We start from the raw sequence: 13,905 nt of genomic DNA on the forward strand, positions 1-13,905 counted from the left end.
AGATAAGTCCTTTCACTTCGGAGTTCCGAATGAAACTGAAGACTGAACGATAAGTGAACGCTGAACGCAAACTGAACGAACGGGGAGCGAACGCTGAACGCTTTGTGAACGGTGAACGCGAGTGCACGGTGAACGCTGAACGCATAACTGTGAACGGAGAGCGAAAGGTGAACGCACGCTGAACGAACGGAAAAATGGGAAAGTAGAACGTATCAGGGACTGTAACTATGGCAACAACGTTCATTGAAATCAAAAACCGATGCACTAAATTATGTATCTTAGTGTAGTCTACTTATGTGCCAAGTTGTACTGAAATCAGACCAAAACTGTAGGAGAAGTAGGGTTTTAAAGGAATTTCACAGAAATTTCTATTTTTAGTAACCATGGCAACACCGTTCATCGAAATCAAAAATCGATGCACTAAATTATGTATTTTAGTGTAGTCTACTTGTGTGACAAGTTATATTGAATCAGACCAAAACTGTAGGAGAAGTAGGGTTTTAAAGGAATTTCACAGAAATTTCTATTTTTAGTAACCATGGCAACACCGTTCATCGAAATCAAACACCGATGCACTAAATTATGTATCTTAGTGTAGTCAACTTGTGTACCAAGTTATATTGAAATCAGACCAAAACTGTAGGAGGAGTAGCATTTTGAAAAATTGTTTACGGACGGACGGACGCCGAACACCTTACTATCGCATAAGCTCTTCTGGTCTCTGACAAGTAGAGCTAAAAATGTGACTATTGGGTGCATAACACCTGCACTGGATACTCATTCAAAACAAAGGAAATCCTTAAACCAGTTTCGTTTTTGTCCTAAACTCAATACATGAAGAAGAATTGCATTATTATATATTTTACTTTTATTTTATTACCTTTTCTAATCCATCTAGATTGGAGCATGTCTGTTTCCAGTGTTTTTCCTTCGGAGACCGGGAGGAAGCCATCTCTTAATCATTCTTAAATTCTAGAATAAAATCCCACCCTCCTTCTTCACTTGGGCGGCCTCACTGGCTTGACTCTGTAATTAAGAACGTGGTCGTGTATGACATGTACACAGACACATTAATTATAATTTATATAATATACGCTGATTTCTTCTATTAGTATAAAACATGGTCACGTATGGAAATTTCACTTACGAGAAAGTGATTCATTGTTTTGTAAGAAACATTTTACTTCCTCTGGCGCACTGAAACGCATGATGAGGTCATACATCTCCTGAGATAGTTTTTAAACCATAAAACATGGGAGAGAACTTAAGGCGTCCACAAAAGATGGCATCAGAGTTGTTTCGCCTTATTCCACATCGGAAATATAAGTAAATATTACTTCTTGAAGAAACTTGCAGTAAAATATGCATTATTTAATAGTAAATTAGCATTTATTTTTACCAGAGAAATTTTATTGAAAAATTTATTTCATGTTTTAAATAACTTGATTATTGACAAACAAGTTGATGAAACAAGAATATCAGCTGTCTCGTTTAAAGTCATCATTTCGTAAGTTCTATGGTCGGTACAATGACCTTGTCAGCATATACAATTTATCATTGAGTCAAATGCTGACTGACGTTTTTCATACTAATTGTTAGGCCATTATTTACACACTGAATTGTCGACGGATTTTTCCGTTATTTACCGATCATGACAAGGAGCACACGGCGGGTGTGACCGGTCGGCAGGGGATGCTTACTTCTCCATGGCACCTGATCCCACCTGTAATGTTCGGAGGTCCGTGTTTTCTCTGCTCCTTATTTTGTATTGGACTTTTGAGCTTGAATACTGTTAGTTATCTCCATATATTTCATTGTAGTTGCAATCTGTCGCACACGATGCTCATTTAAAATAATCCCTGGCAGATGACTCCGTTTCGTTCTTGAAACATTCTATGATATATAGATACATCAATAGATATCAACTCTTCAGCTGTATAAACACAGAAAAATTAAAATGTATTGGTTTAATATAGTTTCTATAAAGGTAAGAAAGTTTATAAATTGAAGTAAATTGTTTGAAGAGGAATTGTAATCATTAGCTTTTTAAATGAAAATATGGATTTTATGTAACCTGTTCCAAACAGAAGAATTTCACAAAATTCTAGTGATGGGATATCGGGATTTTTTTCCATAATCGATTATCGGAATAGTCGGATGCGCTATAATCGATTAAAAATCGATCAATTTCAAATATTATATTTGTTCATTTTTGAATAAAGAGTAAATTGATTAGAAATTCTGGAGTGATTTCTAGAATACATTTTTTAAATATTTTGTATCATTGGGTTTATTTATTACATTATTATTTAGGATTTAGTTAAATTCAGAGAAGAATGGATCAAAAATCAAAGGAATAATTTGATTTTAACTCATATTTTGAGTAATCGATTATCAAAATTATAATCGATTATCTATAATTGGGGACCATTTCGATTAGATAATTGATTAATCGGTACAACACTACAAAATTCGTCGATTTTTTATTTATTCTCAGCATATGACTGTGTCAACAAAGATTGTTCTGCATAATTTGCACACCCAGTACACGAAGTGATTGCTCACACAAATAATCTGCTGCCTGTAGTGCTTCCAGGACACATTTTTATACATTTCACTCGATATTTTGTAAACTTTGTTCATTTTTAGTAATTTCATTGTGTTTTTTACAGCTACACACTGGTAGCATTTTCTTCAATAAAAGTAGGTAATTTGTGGTATGTCTTATTATTATTAATTTTTTTCTTCAACTCGGCATTTTTAAATAGGTGTTTCTTATCACAATTACATTATGTCGAAATATACAACCAATTTAATAATAATTTTAAGACTTATTGTTCCTGACTGAGGAGTTGCCACCCTTTTTATGACAACTGTTTTTTTAAATGTAGTTATACTATGTAAATTTTCAACTGGAAGGTGCTCCCACCTCTTTTTTGTGTACGGATGAACACAGACAAATTGCAGGATCTGAAACAAAAAATACAGAAAAGAGAGTTGCCCCCCCCCCCCCCTTCAGAAAATCAAAAAGGTTGCTACCGACCTGGAATGCAAATCACAAAACTTCGTATATTGTATCAATCATAACACTGTATGACATAAATCACTTGATTTGCATAATAATGCAACATTATATACGCCCTAATGTATTAATGATTTTTATTTCTATTCATCTTATAAGAATATACATCATGATTCTAAAATTATCCATACTTCAGTAACGTTTTTATCTACTCATTTCAATTGTTAGTATATTGCACTAACGTTCCGCCGTACATATCATCCAAAGACGGGTATCTCTATTTTTATTGCGTCTGCCTCATTAACGCTACTTACCGCAATCTACTTCCGAGCTGCACAACAACGTTCCCTATGGTCCAAACTCAGAATCTCCACAAATTTATCTTCATTATTACCATAAACAACACATAACACTCAAAGAATCACCATGTAGGTGCTTGTTATTCCCGAAGTTAGCTTACTTTACTCTCAACTGAATGACAACGCATTGTTATTTTCGTGAATTCACTACATTTTCCTGCCAGCATTGACAACAAGTTTTCTTTGTGAGATTATTTTATTTTGATTTTTATGTGAACTAATGACACTTGGTAGGTAAATCAAGTTATGTTCTTATTCGTTTCACTCAAACGAACATAAAACATTTATGAAATAAACACAAACTCGTGAGGTAGGATGTGAGGCGCTCTGAAAGTGCAGTTAAATTATCAACACACATAACATTCAATTTTTCTTTTTCTACACTATGTCCGCATGCATGCATCTCCAAATTCTACAAAATAGAGAATAAAAAATTTACTACAAAGTATAAATCTACAATATTCAAAACGTAGCAATGGGCGGGTGGGTGGGGCTTATAAGACTGCACGAAACAGAGCCTTCGAATGGCTTTCTCTATACAAAATTTCTTTCATGGTCACTAATAGCCTGTGCTATGAATATTTATGTCACCTGACTAGGTGACAATATTAACAGCCAATAGATGACGAGAATAAACAAACACAAACACGTGTTTGAGTAACATTAATAAATACGTCTATTTTTGGTAGGTTTGAATACCTATGTATGTATTTTTAGCTACGTATCTAAATATAGTGATTGCACTGGACCTGTATAGTACAAATGCATTTATTTCTTCGAAAATCTTTGCCTCTGCTTCTGGGTATAAGGCAAACAAAGGGCGTAGTTATGGCGAGCAGTAGTTTCTCTTAAAATTGTAAATAACATGGCTCTTGCGTCAAGGCTTCTGGTATTAGGGCGGGGCTATACTGAATTACAGAGTTAAAATGCATCAAATCTTTAAAATCTTCTCTTCTTCCGGATATTTAGCAGATAAACTAAGTGCAGGATTATGATGAGCAAGGATGCGCCTTCCACAACCTTAAAGTTTCTTGGCCCTAGATCTGGCATTAGAGCGTGAATTTATGGACCAGATGGTGATAGTGCATGAATTCTTTCACTTTCTTTTCTGTTTAGAGAACAAAATAACTGCATGGTTATGATGAGCATCGATGCCTTATTCTAAAACATGAAATTCATAGCCTCTAGGTCAGGGATTTTGGTGCAAGGGCGGGGCTCCGTTAAATGTATAGTGCAAATTTATTTTGAAAATCTTCTCTTCTCCTGTGTATGAAGCAAACAAACTTTGTGCATCATCATGATAAAACTTTTATATTTGGAATTTTAAAATTGACTAAGTCTCTGGATCCTTTCTGACTCTTAAATTGGTTTTGAAGAACTGGGGATGGAAATTTAAAAACAAAAACATATTACATGTATTTCGTTGTAAAATAGGTTAAATATTAATGTTTTTAAAAATTTTAGTAGACACCAGAACGTGTTAATTTGCATAGTTCACAAAATTCTTCAAAACAGAGTTGGCCATCAGAATGAACAAACATCGGATATATTTTTACACCTTTATCGGCCCATTTTTCTTAAATACAGTATGTATACAATATGTATACAATTATAAGCGACTTTAATACAACCCGATTGACATACATAAAAAACAACGGCCCATGGGCCTTAACTATCACCTGAATATCATAGGTTTTTCAGGCTGTGATCACTTTGGCTTAGACATATTTTGTACATTTTACAGTTTGATGAGAACTCTTTAATCGTCAACAAATTCCTGCCGCTTGTTCCCAATAAATTTGTGAATAAATGAAATATGAAACAATGTATAATAAATTCAACATATGATCCCCCTTCGCGAAGAATTGTTTTGATTTTTTCCTAATCCAACATAAAAATTTAACCAAAAATTGTGACCCAACCCTCCTCCAAGACCATGACTAGAACAGACTTGAAACTGCATAAGGAGTTTTAGATTTCCATGTAAAACTTTGATCGCCCATTGTGGCCCCATCCTGAACCTGGAGGTCATGGTTGAACAAAGATAAACCTACACTACTTCAGAATTCTATATTAATATTACTGTTCATGGCTTTGCTGTTCTTGAAAAAGAGATTTTTAAAGATTTTAATTTTTGGAGTTTAAAAACGGCGCCGATCGGGTGGGACGCATAGTGAGCTTGGTCGTGTTTGGGGCCTTAAACGAGTTATATTTATCGCCATATGGACGTCTAGTGCGACCTTCCCTGTCTTCTGTATCTGAAATGTGTGACTTTTGATGTTTTTTTGGAGATATAGGAGGTATAGGACACACGATATATTTGACATTGACTTTATCGTGAGTAGTGGTTACTTTCTATTTATAGAATACGTAACAGAACACCTCAAGTGAAACACGAGATCGTGAATGTTCTTGTGTGTCCAGTGTGTGTTTATTTGTGTGTTTTTGTTTAGTTGTTAACCATTTTGCTGCCATTATGTCGGAAAGAGCCACTTGGGCATCTGCCTCTACGAAAACTGAGTCTAGTCCCCAAAGTTTGCAGACTTCAAATAAAGCTATCGTGGAAGAGATACGCCGTTTAAAGACAGAAATTGTTACTAAAAAAGACCTAGAAAGTATCGTTACAAAAATGTTTGAAGAGAAGACAAGTTCTATACTTGAATCCATTAAAGATAATTCGCATGCCCTGCAAACATTACATCAGAAAGTGGACGAACAAAATCAAACTATTGAAAATTTGAAAAAAGAGAGTGGTGGAGTTATAGGCGGATCTAGAGGACGCAAAACGACTCGCAACGACTGCATATGTGGCGGCAAATAGAAACGAGCAATATTCAAGAAAAAATACCTTTAAGATAAACGGAATAAAACAAGACACAAAAGAAAATATAACAGAGGTTGCCAAGAAGTTCCTTTAAATGGAGGGAGGAGTCAAACTAGATGAAAACATCATCGCTATCCACCGAATTCCTGGAAAAGTCGGAGAGCCGAAACCTATTTTAGTCAAAATGAAAAACGTCGCAAAAGCTACCATAATGCGAAAAAGGTCTATCATCAAGAAAAACCCCAATGGACATTGTTTTTTGACAGATGATGTTACCAAACTGAATGCCCTTCTGTTAAAACGACTTATGGATCATCCGGAAATTGAAAATGCCTGGTACTTTAACGACAGTTTATATGGCGAAAAAGATGGTACAAGAATGAAGTTCGAACTCTTTGACAATATTGATGAAAAGATCGAGAAGATTGAAAAAGGTGATTAACAATCCGGAATTTTCTGTATTGTACATTCCACATTCGGAAGTTAGCGTTTACTAACGATTTCCGATGATGCACCCGGCGAAATTGCAGGTGTCGTAACAGTATTTCACTTGAGGTTCACGTCAAATCATGGCTGACGCAAAATAATTCCTGAATCTTCCCTTCCGATTCGGGCATTTTAACACGAGACTGGAGCTGAATTTTTTTATGAGATGAAAAACAATATGTAAACTTCCTATATTGACTAGATTCATTAAAATTTAGGGCGTGCTGAATTTTCTATATACTGTATTTGAGTGGGGAGTGATTAGGTCCTGGACTTGATTTTCAAGCACCTGCTCGACTTCGAGCGAGACAAACTTGCGTGCCTTGCTGGATGGCTATGTATTTTTTGGTACTAAAATCTTTATAAAGAATTGTTTTACAAGATCTGAAAAGGAAACTTCTCAAAAGTTTGTTTTCATTTAATACCATCTACTCAAAGTTGCGCATTTTTGGTAAGAATATATAGCAAAATTTAATACTGTTGTGCAACCAGTAACCAATCTCCTTTGCAGAGTTGTCGTTCGTTTCTCTCTCGGACACCTCTGCGATGGGCTCACGTCAAGACTTTTGACATAACGTAATAAAACATGATATTACAAGGATTATTTCAAATTAAACTAATAGTTTTAGATATACATAGTAAATATCTACCTTAAAAGAGGAACTTTAGTGCAGGCATTTAATTATAATGAATTTAAACTAACGCACTATTTCTCGTGCTTATCACTGTGATATACGCGAGCCAACGACAGAGGTGAATGTATGAGCCGATGGTAGAGAGTGATGAGTAACAAGGTTAGCTTTTTTTTAAAAAAAAAAGCTCACAGTCAACCACTCGAATACAGAAAGTTTCTTTCTTGGTTTGTGATGGTATATGATTTGTTTTATCCATCATGTTGTGTTCATTAAAAGTCATTGTCGTCTAAGTTAAAATTCGCCCAGTCGTTTTCTTATTTGTAACATAATGCTGTACATAATAGATAATATTTACATTTCCAATGTCTTTGTCCGAGATAAAATTACAAATTGTAAAAATACTTTATTTCTACATAAATCTACTGGTTCATCGATAGGCGCGGTTAAAAAAAAATCACGTGCGGGGCGTGACAAATAGAGACAGAAGCGGGACTATTAGCACGGGAATTTGCAGAATCAGGAGCATGTAAACATAAGTAATAACTGTCAGATTTTTGGATTCATGACGATGATCAATCGATTGGCTTGCGTGATAATTTTATGCATAAACGCCTTCGGCGTTTATGCAAATTATCACGCAAGCCACTCGATTGATCACATCATGAATCCAAAAAAATTAGACGGTTATTCCTTAAATAAAGCATAGAATAAATTTTAGTTAGACTACATTGTGATCTTTATGATGACCTCCAATTAATTTCTCTTGGACGCGGACATCAGATACAGGCCCGTAGGAAGCAATTTCAGTTGGGGGGGGGGGGGGACAACCATACATTTTCAGTTGGAGGGGCACTATTAACTACCAAAAATTCCTAGACAAGCAAAAAAATAAATAAAAAATAAATAAATAATAATAAAAAAAGAGTCATCAGACGTTTTTATTGAGGGGGCACAAGCATATAGTAGCTATGTTTTCTATAGTAGTCTATATATCGGAACAATTATTGGGGGGAGGGGGCACGCGCCCCCCCCCCCCCCCCCGTGCCCCCCTCCCCGGTTCCTACGGCCATGAGATAAAGTTCGTCTCAGAAATGAACAAAGCCACTATAATGATCCCAATCATTGAACGTTGAAGAATGTATACATTTTCAATTTTACTGTTAAATTCTATAAATGATATAGATTATTATGCTTAAAAGGAAGGTAGACCTTGGGTTAGATTGTGTTAATTATTATTAGATAAAAGTTTTTAATCGTGCAGGTTCGAGGCAATGCATGATAGGGGAAGGGGGAGGGGTGCATACTGTATGTATATTTAATTCAATTTCTAAATTTAAGCATTCATTTTAGTGTTATTAGGAAAGAAAAGAATTACTTCCAAAATAAAGTAATAAACTGGAAATTCAAAATATTTTATACATACAGTACGTATACCCTAAAATGATACTGGATTTCATCTCGCTCACTCTCTCTAATTGGGGGGGGGGGGGGGCTGTCTATAAATCCGCGCAGTTTCTCTCAACTCTCAAGTTCTACTGTGGTCAGTTTCTCACCTGTGGGTGCGGTTCAAGTGCACAAGCGGCACTTATGTCTACCATCGTGTAAATTATAAGACTTTACACATCTTAATTGATCTTCTGACGTTTTCATAACTTTCATGATTAAAGTGAAAAGAGATTCTTTTTTTCACTGTTTTGGGACCTTTGTGCAAGTGGAATATTGTGTGAATTCCGACCCGTACATGTCTTATGCAAGGTATTGATCGAGGGAGTCTTGCATCAATCATTCAGAGGAATACACACAAATCCGTGAACTTGCAACGGCGATTGAGGGTATATATATCAAGTGTTAAATGTACTCTGCATATAAACTTCTCATCTTCTATAAGAAGCACTGAAATATTTTCATAGTATCATATTTCCCACTTAGAACAATCTCTTCTTTAATTTTTCGCCGAGAACGACGAAGAACAATGCAGTCTATAAATAGATCGAGGTCGCTTCTTTGTTCAGAGGGTGTTTGTGAAGAATCACGCCCTTTCGTGGAGTAAATAGAACGAGTTTCTTTAGAACAAGTCGTGTACATCTTTTTCCCAGAATTCCAAATTACGCAAGCGCACTTGCAGTTTCATCCCACCGTAACTAGTCAGCCCGCTGGCTGACAAAACATTGGCCTCGGACAGCAATTCGAACAAAGACGCTCGCATATTTTTGAACTGTTTTGTTGTATGCCTTTTATTTCTTTTTCTACGCTTTTTTCTTCTGTCTTTCTATCCCTTTCTTTGCTTTCTCCTCTCTTTTCCATCTTTGGTTCAATTTCTACAGAGAGAAGAATTTATTTATTTGAATCAGTTTCTCTCTCTCTTTCCCTCTCTCTCATGTTTTTCTTTGTAAAACAATGAAAAATACAATAAATTATTTCTAAAAAAAGACTTTAATTTTTCTATATATTCCTATGTACAACTTTGATCTCCCATTGTGGCTCCACCCTTCCCCTGGGAGTCATGATATGAACAAACTTTAATCTAGACTATCTGAGGATCATTTCATATTAATATGACCAATCATGGCTTTTCTGTTCTTAAAAGAATATTTTACAAAATCTGTTCCTATATATTTCCATGTAAAATTTGATCGTCTTGTGTCCGCACCTTACATTTTAACAAGCTTGAATCTATACTATATTTGGAATATCTTAAAAGTTTCATTTCCTCTGGCCCAGTGGTTATTGAGAAGATTTTTAAATGCCCCATCCTATGTTCGTCTTTTCTTGATAACCCCTTTGAAGGGGGCACTGCCATTCATTTGAAAACCCGAATCCCCTTCACCCAGGGATACTTTGTGGCAAGTTTGATTGAAATTGGTCCAGTGATTCTTGAGAAGTTGAAAATGTGAAAAGTTTACACATGACGCACATGGCACAACGATGGACAAAAACAGATAACAATAGATCACCTGAGTGACTCCAGTGACCAAATGAAGGTGTGGAACTACCCAGTTCGGGTACAAACGTTTGTCGATGTCAGAAATACTAATGAACTACAAGTAAATAATGAAATTTGAAAATTATAAAGAAAAGTAATCTTGCTCAAAAGTCCAAAAAATACTACAAATTGTGAGCAGAGAAAACACGGACCTCTGACAACAGAGGTGAGATCAGGTATCATGGTAGAGTGAGCATTCCCTGTCGACCAGTCACAGCCACCGTGTGCTCTGTCATTATCGGGTAATCGAAGAAATCAGCAGAAAATTCAGTGTGAAAATAACAGCCTAATAATTTGTATGAAAGACGTCAGACAACATTTGACTTAACGATAGATATTTTTATGCCCCTGCCATGAAATGGCCGGGGCATATAGTATTACCCTGTTCCGTCATCATTCACTTTCCGTTCATTATCTCTGCAACAATTGCACACATTCAACTCAAATTTGACTTATGGATACGTCATAGGAATATGCAAGTCAAGTTCGAATTTGGTCACAGTCCAACTATTTAGGTCTCAATCAGAACCCCTTGTATCAATATCGTTTGCTGAATCATCGAGTACGTTTAATTTTGAGTCAGTTTCGCAAGCTGTAGGTCAAGGTTGGCGCCAACATCGAAATGTTGCATCATTTACACATTAATCGGAGTCTACCTCCACCTGCTAACGTATCTGACTTCAATCGATTTACATGATCGATGAAACAACTCAGACACGTGACTAGGTGCTAAATTCACACATTTGCTCAATCTTGCAAGAAGGTAACAATGGATGAGTTTGAAATTAATCAAAAAATTATTACGAGTGATGCATGTTTGTAATTAATATATATGTATCTGATTAAGGTTGCACCTATATTTGTTGCATTTCTTTATGCATAAGATCCCTGGAAAGCAGAGCGGACAAAAAACCTTGACTTGATTTGGAAAGATTTCTGATAAACATCCCAGATGATGTATTATCCAATCCTCGCAAGAAAGTTTATAAATTTGTATAGTTAAAAAGATTTTTTAAGATCTTCAGTGTTCGTAATCTTCGCCTTTTTATTTTAATAGGTTGAATACATATGTTGACTTCTTCTGGGGTAGATCAGGCTTGAACTGTGCTTAAAAAACAGCCAAAATAACACAAAGTCGCCGTATAAAAACCATTATACCGATAAGTAAAATTCAAATATAGCTACTAGATCCTCTAGACATGGGAATTTTCAAGTTTAACAACTATCTCTAAAGAATGTAAAACGGGTTTAATGTCGGAAAATTAATCCGCAAAAGGATGAGTGTTTGCTACACAGGGCACCGCTTGACTTGAAGAGACCGTATGGATTACTCCCCAAATGTCTACCATGGCTACGTGTCCGAGTGAATAACATCCAATCTGGGTTCAAGCGTAAGTGAAAATGACTTTAATACCGTACAATATTTCATTCAGTCCAAGAAATTCCGGAATGAATTTTTAAAAATCGTTTCCTAGATGTTTTTAAATAGTTTCGAGTCGGGCCTTTTAAATTATTGTATTGTGGATTATTGTATATTATGTTTAGTGTTGTTATGTAAAACAATAATTTTTGTAGTTTCAAAGGACGGGAAGAACCCCCCCCCCCCCGTCACATATGAGGGCGTTGTTGATTCCGCAGAAAGATGCTCGTTAAGAAAGAAGCTTTAGTTTATTATATTCTATTAATACCTTTTTCATAGTTCAGAATAGTTTACATTCTGAAATTTTCTAAAATTTGATTTGTACCAGACTTAAAGTAAACACTGAGAAAACAATGAACTTATAAACCACCTACATGACGATCGAAGATAGGATACTCTCGTTAATTTCTTTTTTAAAATGAACTACAGTTTATACATTTTGTAATCCATTTGTATATATAGTGTTCATTTTTTCGTGATTTTCTACATTACGTCATCGAAAATGCGTTGGTGTAATAGAAAAAAACCACAAAATTGCAAAGTTAATAAGTTTATTGACATCTAGTACTTCCGGTACTGCTGACCGGAGAGTATAACTGATGGTGACAATTCATAGCTAAGAGCAAAGATTTACGAAAATTTTTACTACAGCATGCAAACAATATGAATTTGATAGAAAAGTTTGTGTAGTAAACAAATTGTAAAACAGCATGAATTAAAACGATTTGCTCTGAAACCTTCAGAGAATCTGGTCCAAATGAGATGTATGTTCGCAGAGCATGACTAGGCACACTTAAAATCACGAAGGTCAGAGAGAGAATATACAGCATTTTGGCCACACGTACTTGCGGTATAGACTTGGCTCTGTTATTGTTAGTATTTTTCTGATTAAGACTTCGTTTCTTTTTCAGTTGTACAGACTTGATGACGGAGAGAGAAATAGCTATGAGCATGAACATGATTAAAACCAAGGGTATTATAAATGTTATGGCAGTATCTGCATTGACAAAAAGGACCACTAGTTTGGTGAACTTGCTGCCAATTTCACACATTTTGACCAATCTCGCACCAAAATTGTGAACATTGACGGTCGTTGTCACAATAAATACGGAATAGAAACTCAAAGCAAAGCCAAGCAATGACACTGTTGTAATCACAGCACGCCGAACTGTGCACATCGAAGTAATCCGGGTTGGATGGCAAATAGTGATGTAGTTTTCGACCGTTATGCAAACCACAAACCAGATTGACAAAAAGGTACAAATGTAACTCCAATAAACTTGAAACTGACACATCCCTTCCTCGTGATTGAATCGAAAACCAAGAACCTCCAGCCAGACAAACAAAAGAGAAATCAAAACTCCATTATCGGCTGTGAGGACGGCAATTACGTAAACTGTTGACGATATACGTCGAAGTTCTTTGACGAGAAATGCACATGCTGACAAAGTGTTCCCGATAAGACCGGAGAAAACGATCACAGGGAGAATATAGACTTGGAGAAAGCGATAAATAGACTGAGTATCGTTCATGGTCCCTCTAAGGAAGCAGTTGGAGGAATTGCAGCTCGGCCCCGTTTCATTCTCTAAAAATGTGTAATTGTCCATTGCTGTGTTCCACTCCATCTGAAAAAAAATGGGTTAAATAATATTTAAGTTTCATGTCTGTTAATATTCTTTAATCAAGATAAGGTCTTTACGTGTAATACAAAAAACAAATCGACAAAGAATGTAAGAATGAGAAGAAGCCGGTGTATTAAAACAACAATATGTACGTCGTTTCGACGAGCTGTGATCGCTGCCACGTCACCTAACATCAGAACAGCTTACTAATTGAAGTTGATCCCGGATATTATATCGTGGAACCGATATTTATCTTTGATTTTAATCAGGTTTTCATGCATATATATTTCTCGAACTGATTACTTAATCCCACAACTGTTTTTTAATGTTTGTGACATGATTGATTAAAATAAGTATGCAAGCTGGTACTTGCTTATTAAGAGTTTTATCTGTTTTTAAACAAGCGGATTTTTTAGCACACTTTTCCCCCTTGAAGTTAAATTCAAAGTATAATGTCACAAAGTGTTAGCTCTGCAGCGGAACGCAGTAACTTAACAAGAAAGATTTTTTCAACATCATATTATACCAGTATTTTACTTAAAGAAGCTAGAAAC

The 13,905-nt window shown here is 35.6% G+C and overlaps 1 protein-coding gene across 2 annotated transcripts in view; it reads right to left on the minus strand.

Moving 5' to 3' along the window:
- Positions 1-12,263: 12,263 nt before the first annotated feature.
- Positions 12,264-13,905, minus strand: part of LOC133181238 (thyrotropin-releasing hormone receptor-like) — a 39,395-nt gene continuing 37,753 nt past the window's right edge. For both annotated transcript variants that reach the window (XM_061315774.1, XM_061315773.1), the window contains exon 2: positions 12,264-13,354. In XM_061315774.1, the coding sequence (XP_061171758.1) occupies positions 12,281-13,354 (1,074 nt within the window). In that variant the 3' untranslated portion in view covers positions 12,264-12,280. The remainder of the gene's footprint in view (positions 13,355-13,905) is intronic.

The sequence above is a fragment of the Saccostrea echinata genome, unplaced genomic scaffold, assembly GCF_033153115.1.
Source record: "Saccostrea echinata isolate AGI-Se365-2 ecotype Australia unplaced genomic scaffold, CSIRO_AGI_Sech_v1 ptg000008l, whole genome shotgun sequence".
NCBI classification, from domain to species: domain Eukaryota; kingdom Metazoa; phylum Mollusca; class Bivalvia; order Ostreida; family Ostreidae; genus Saccostrea; species Saccostrea echinata.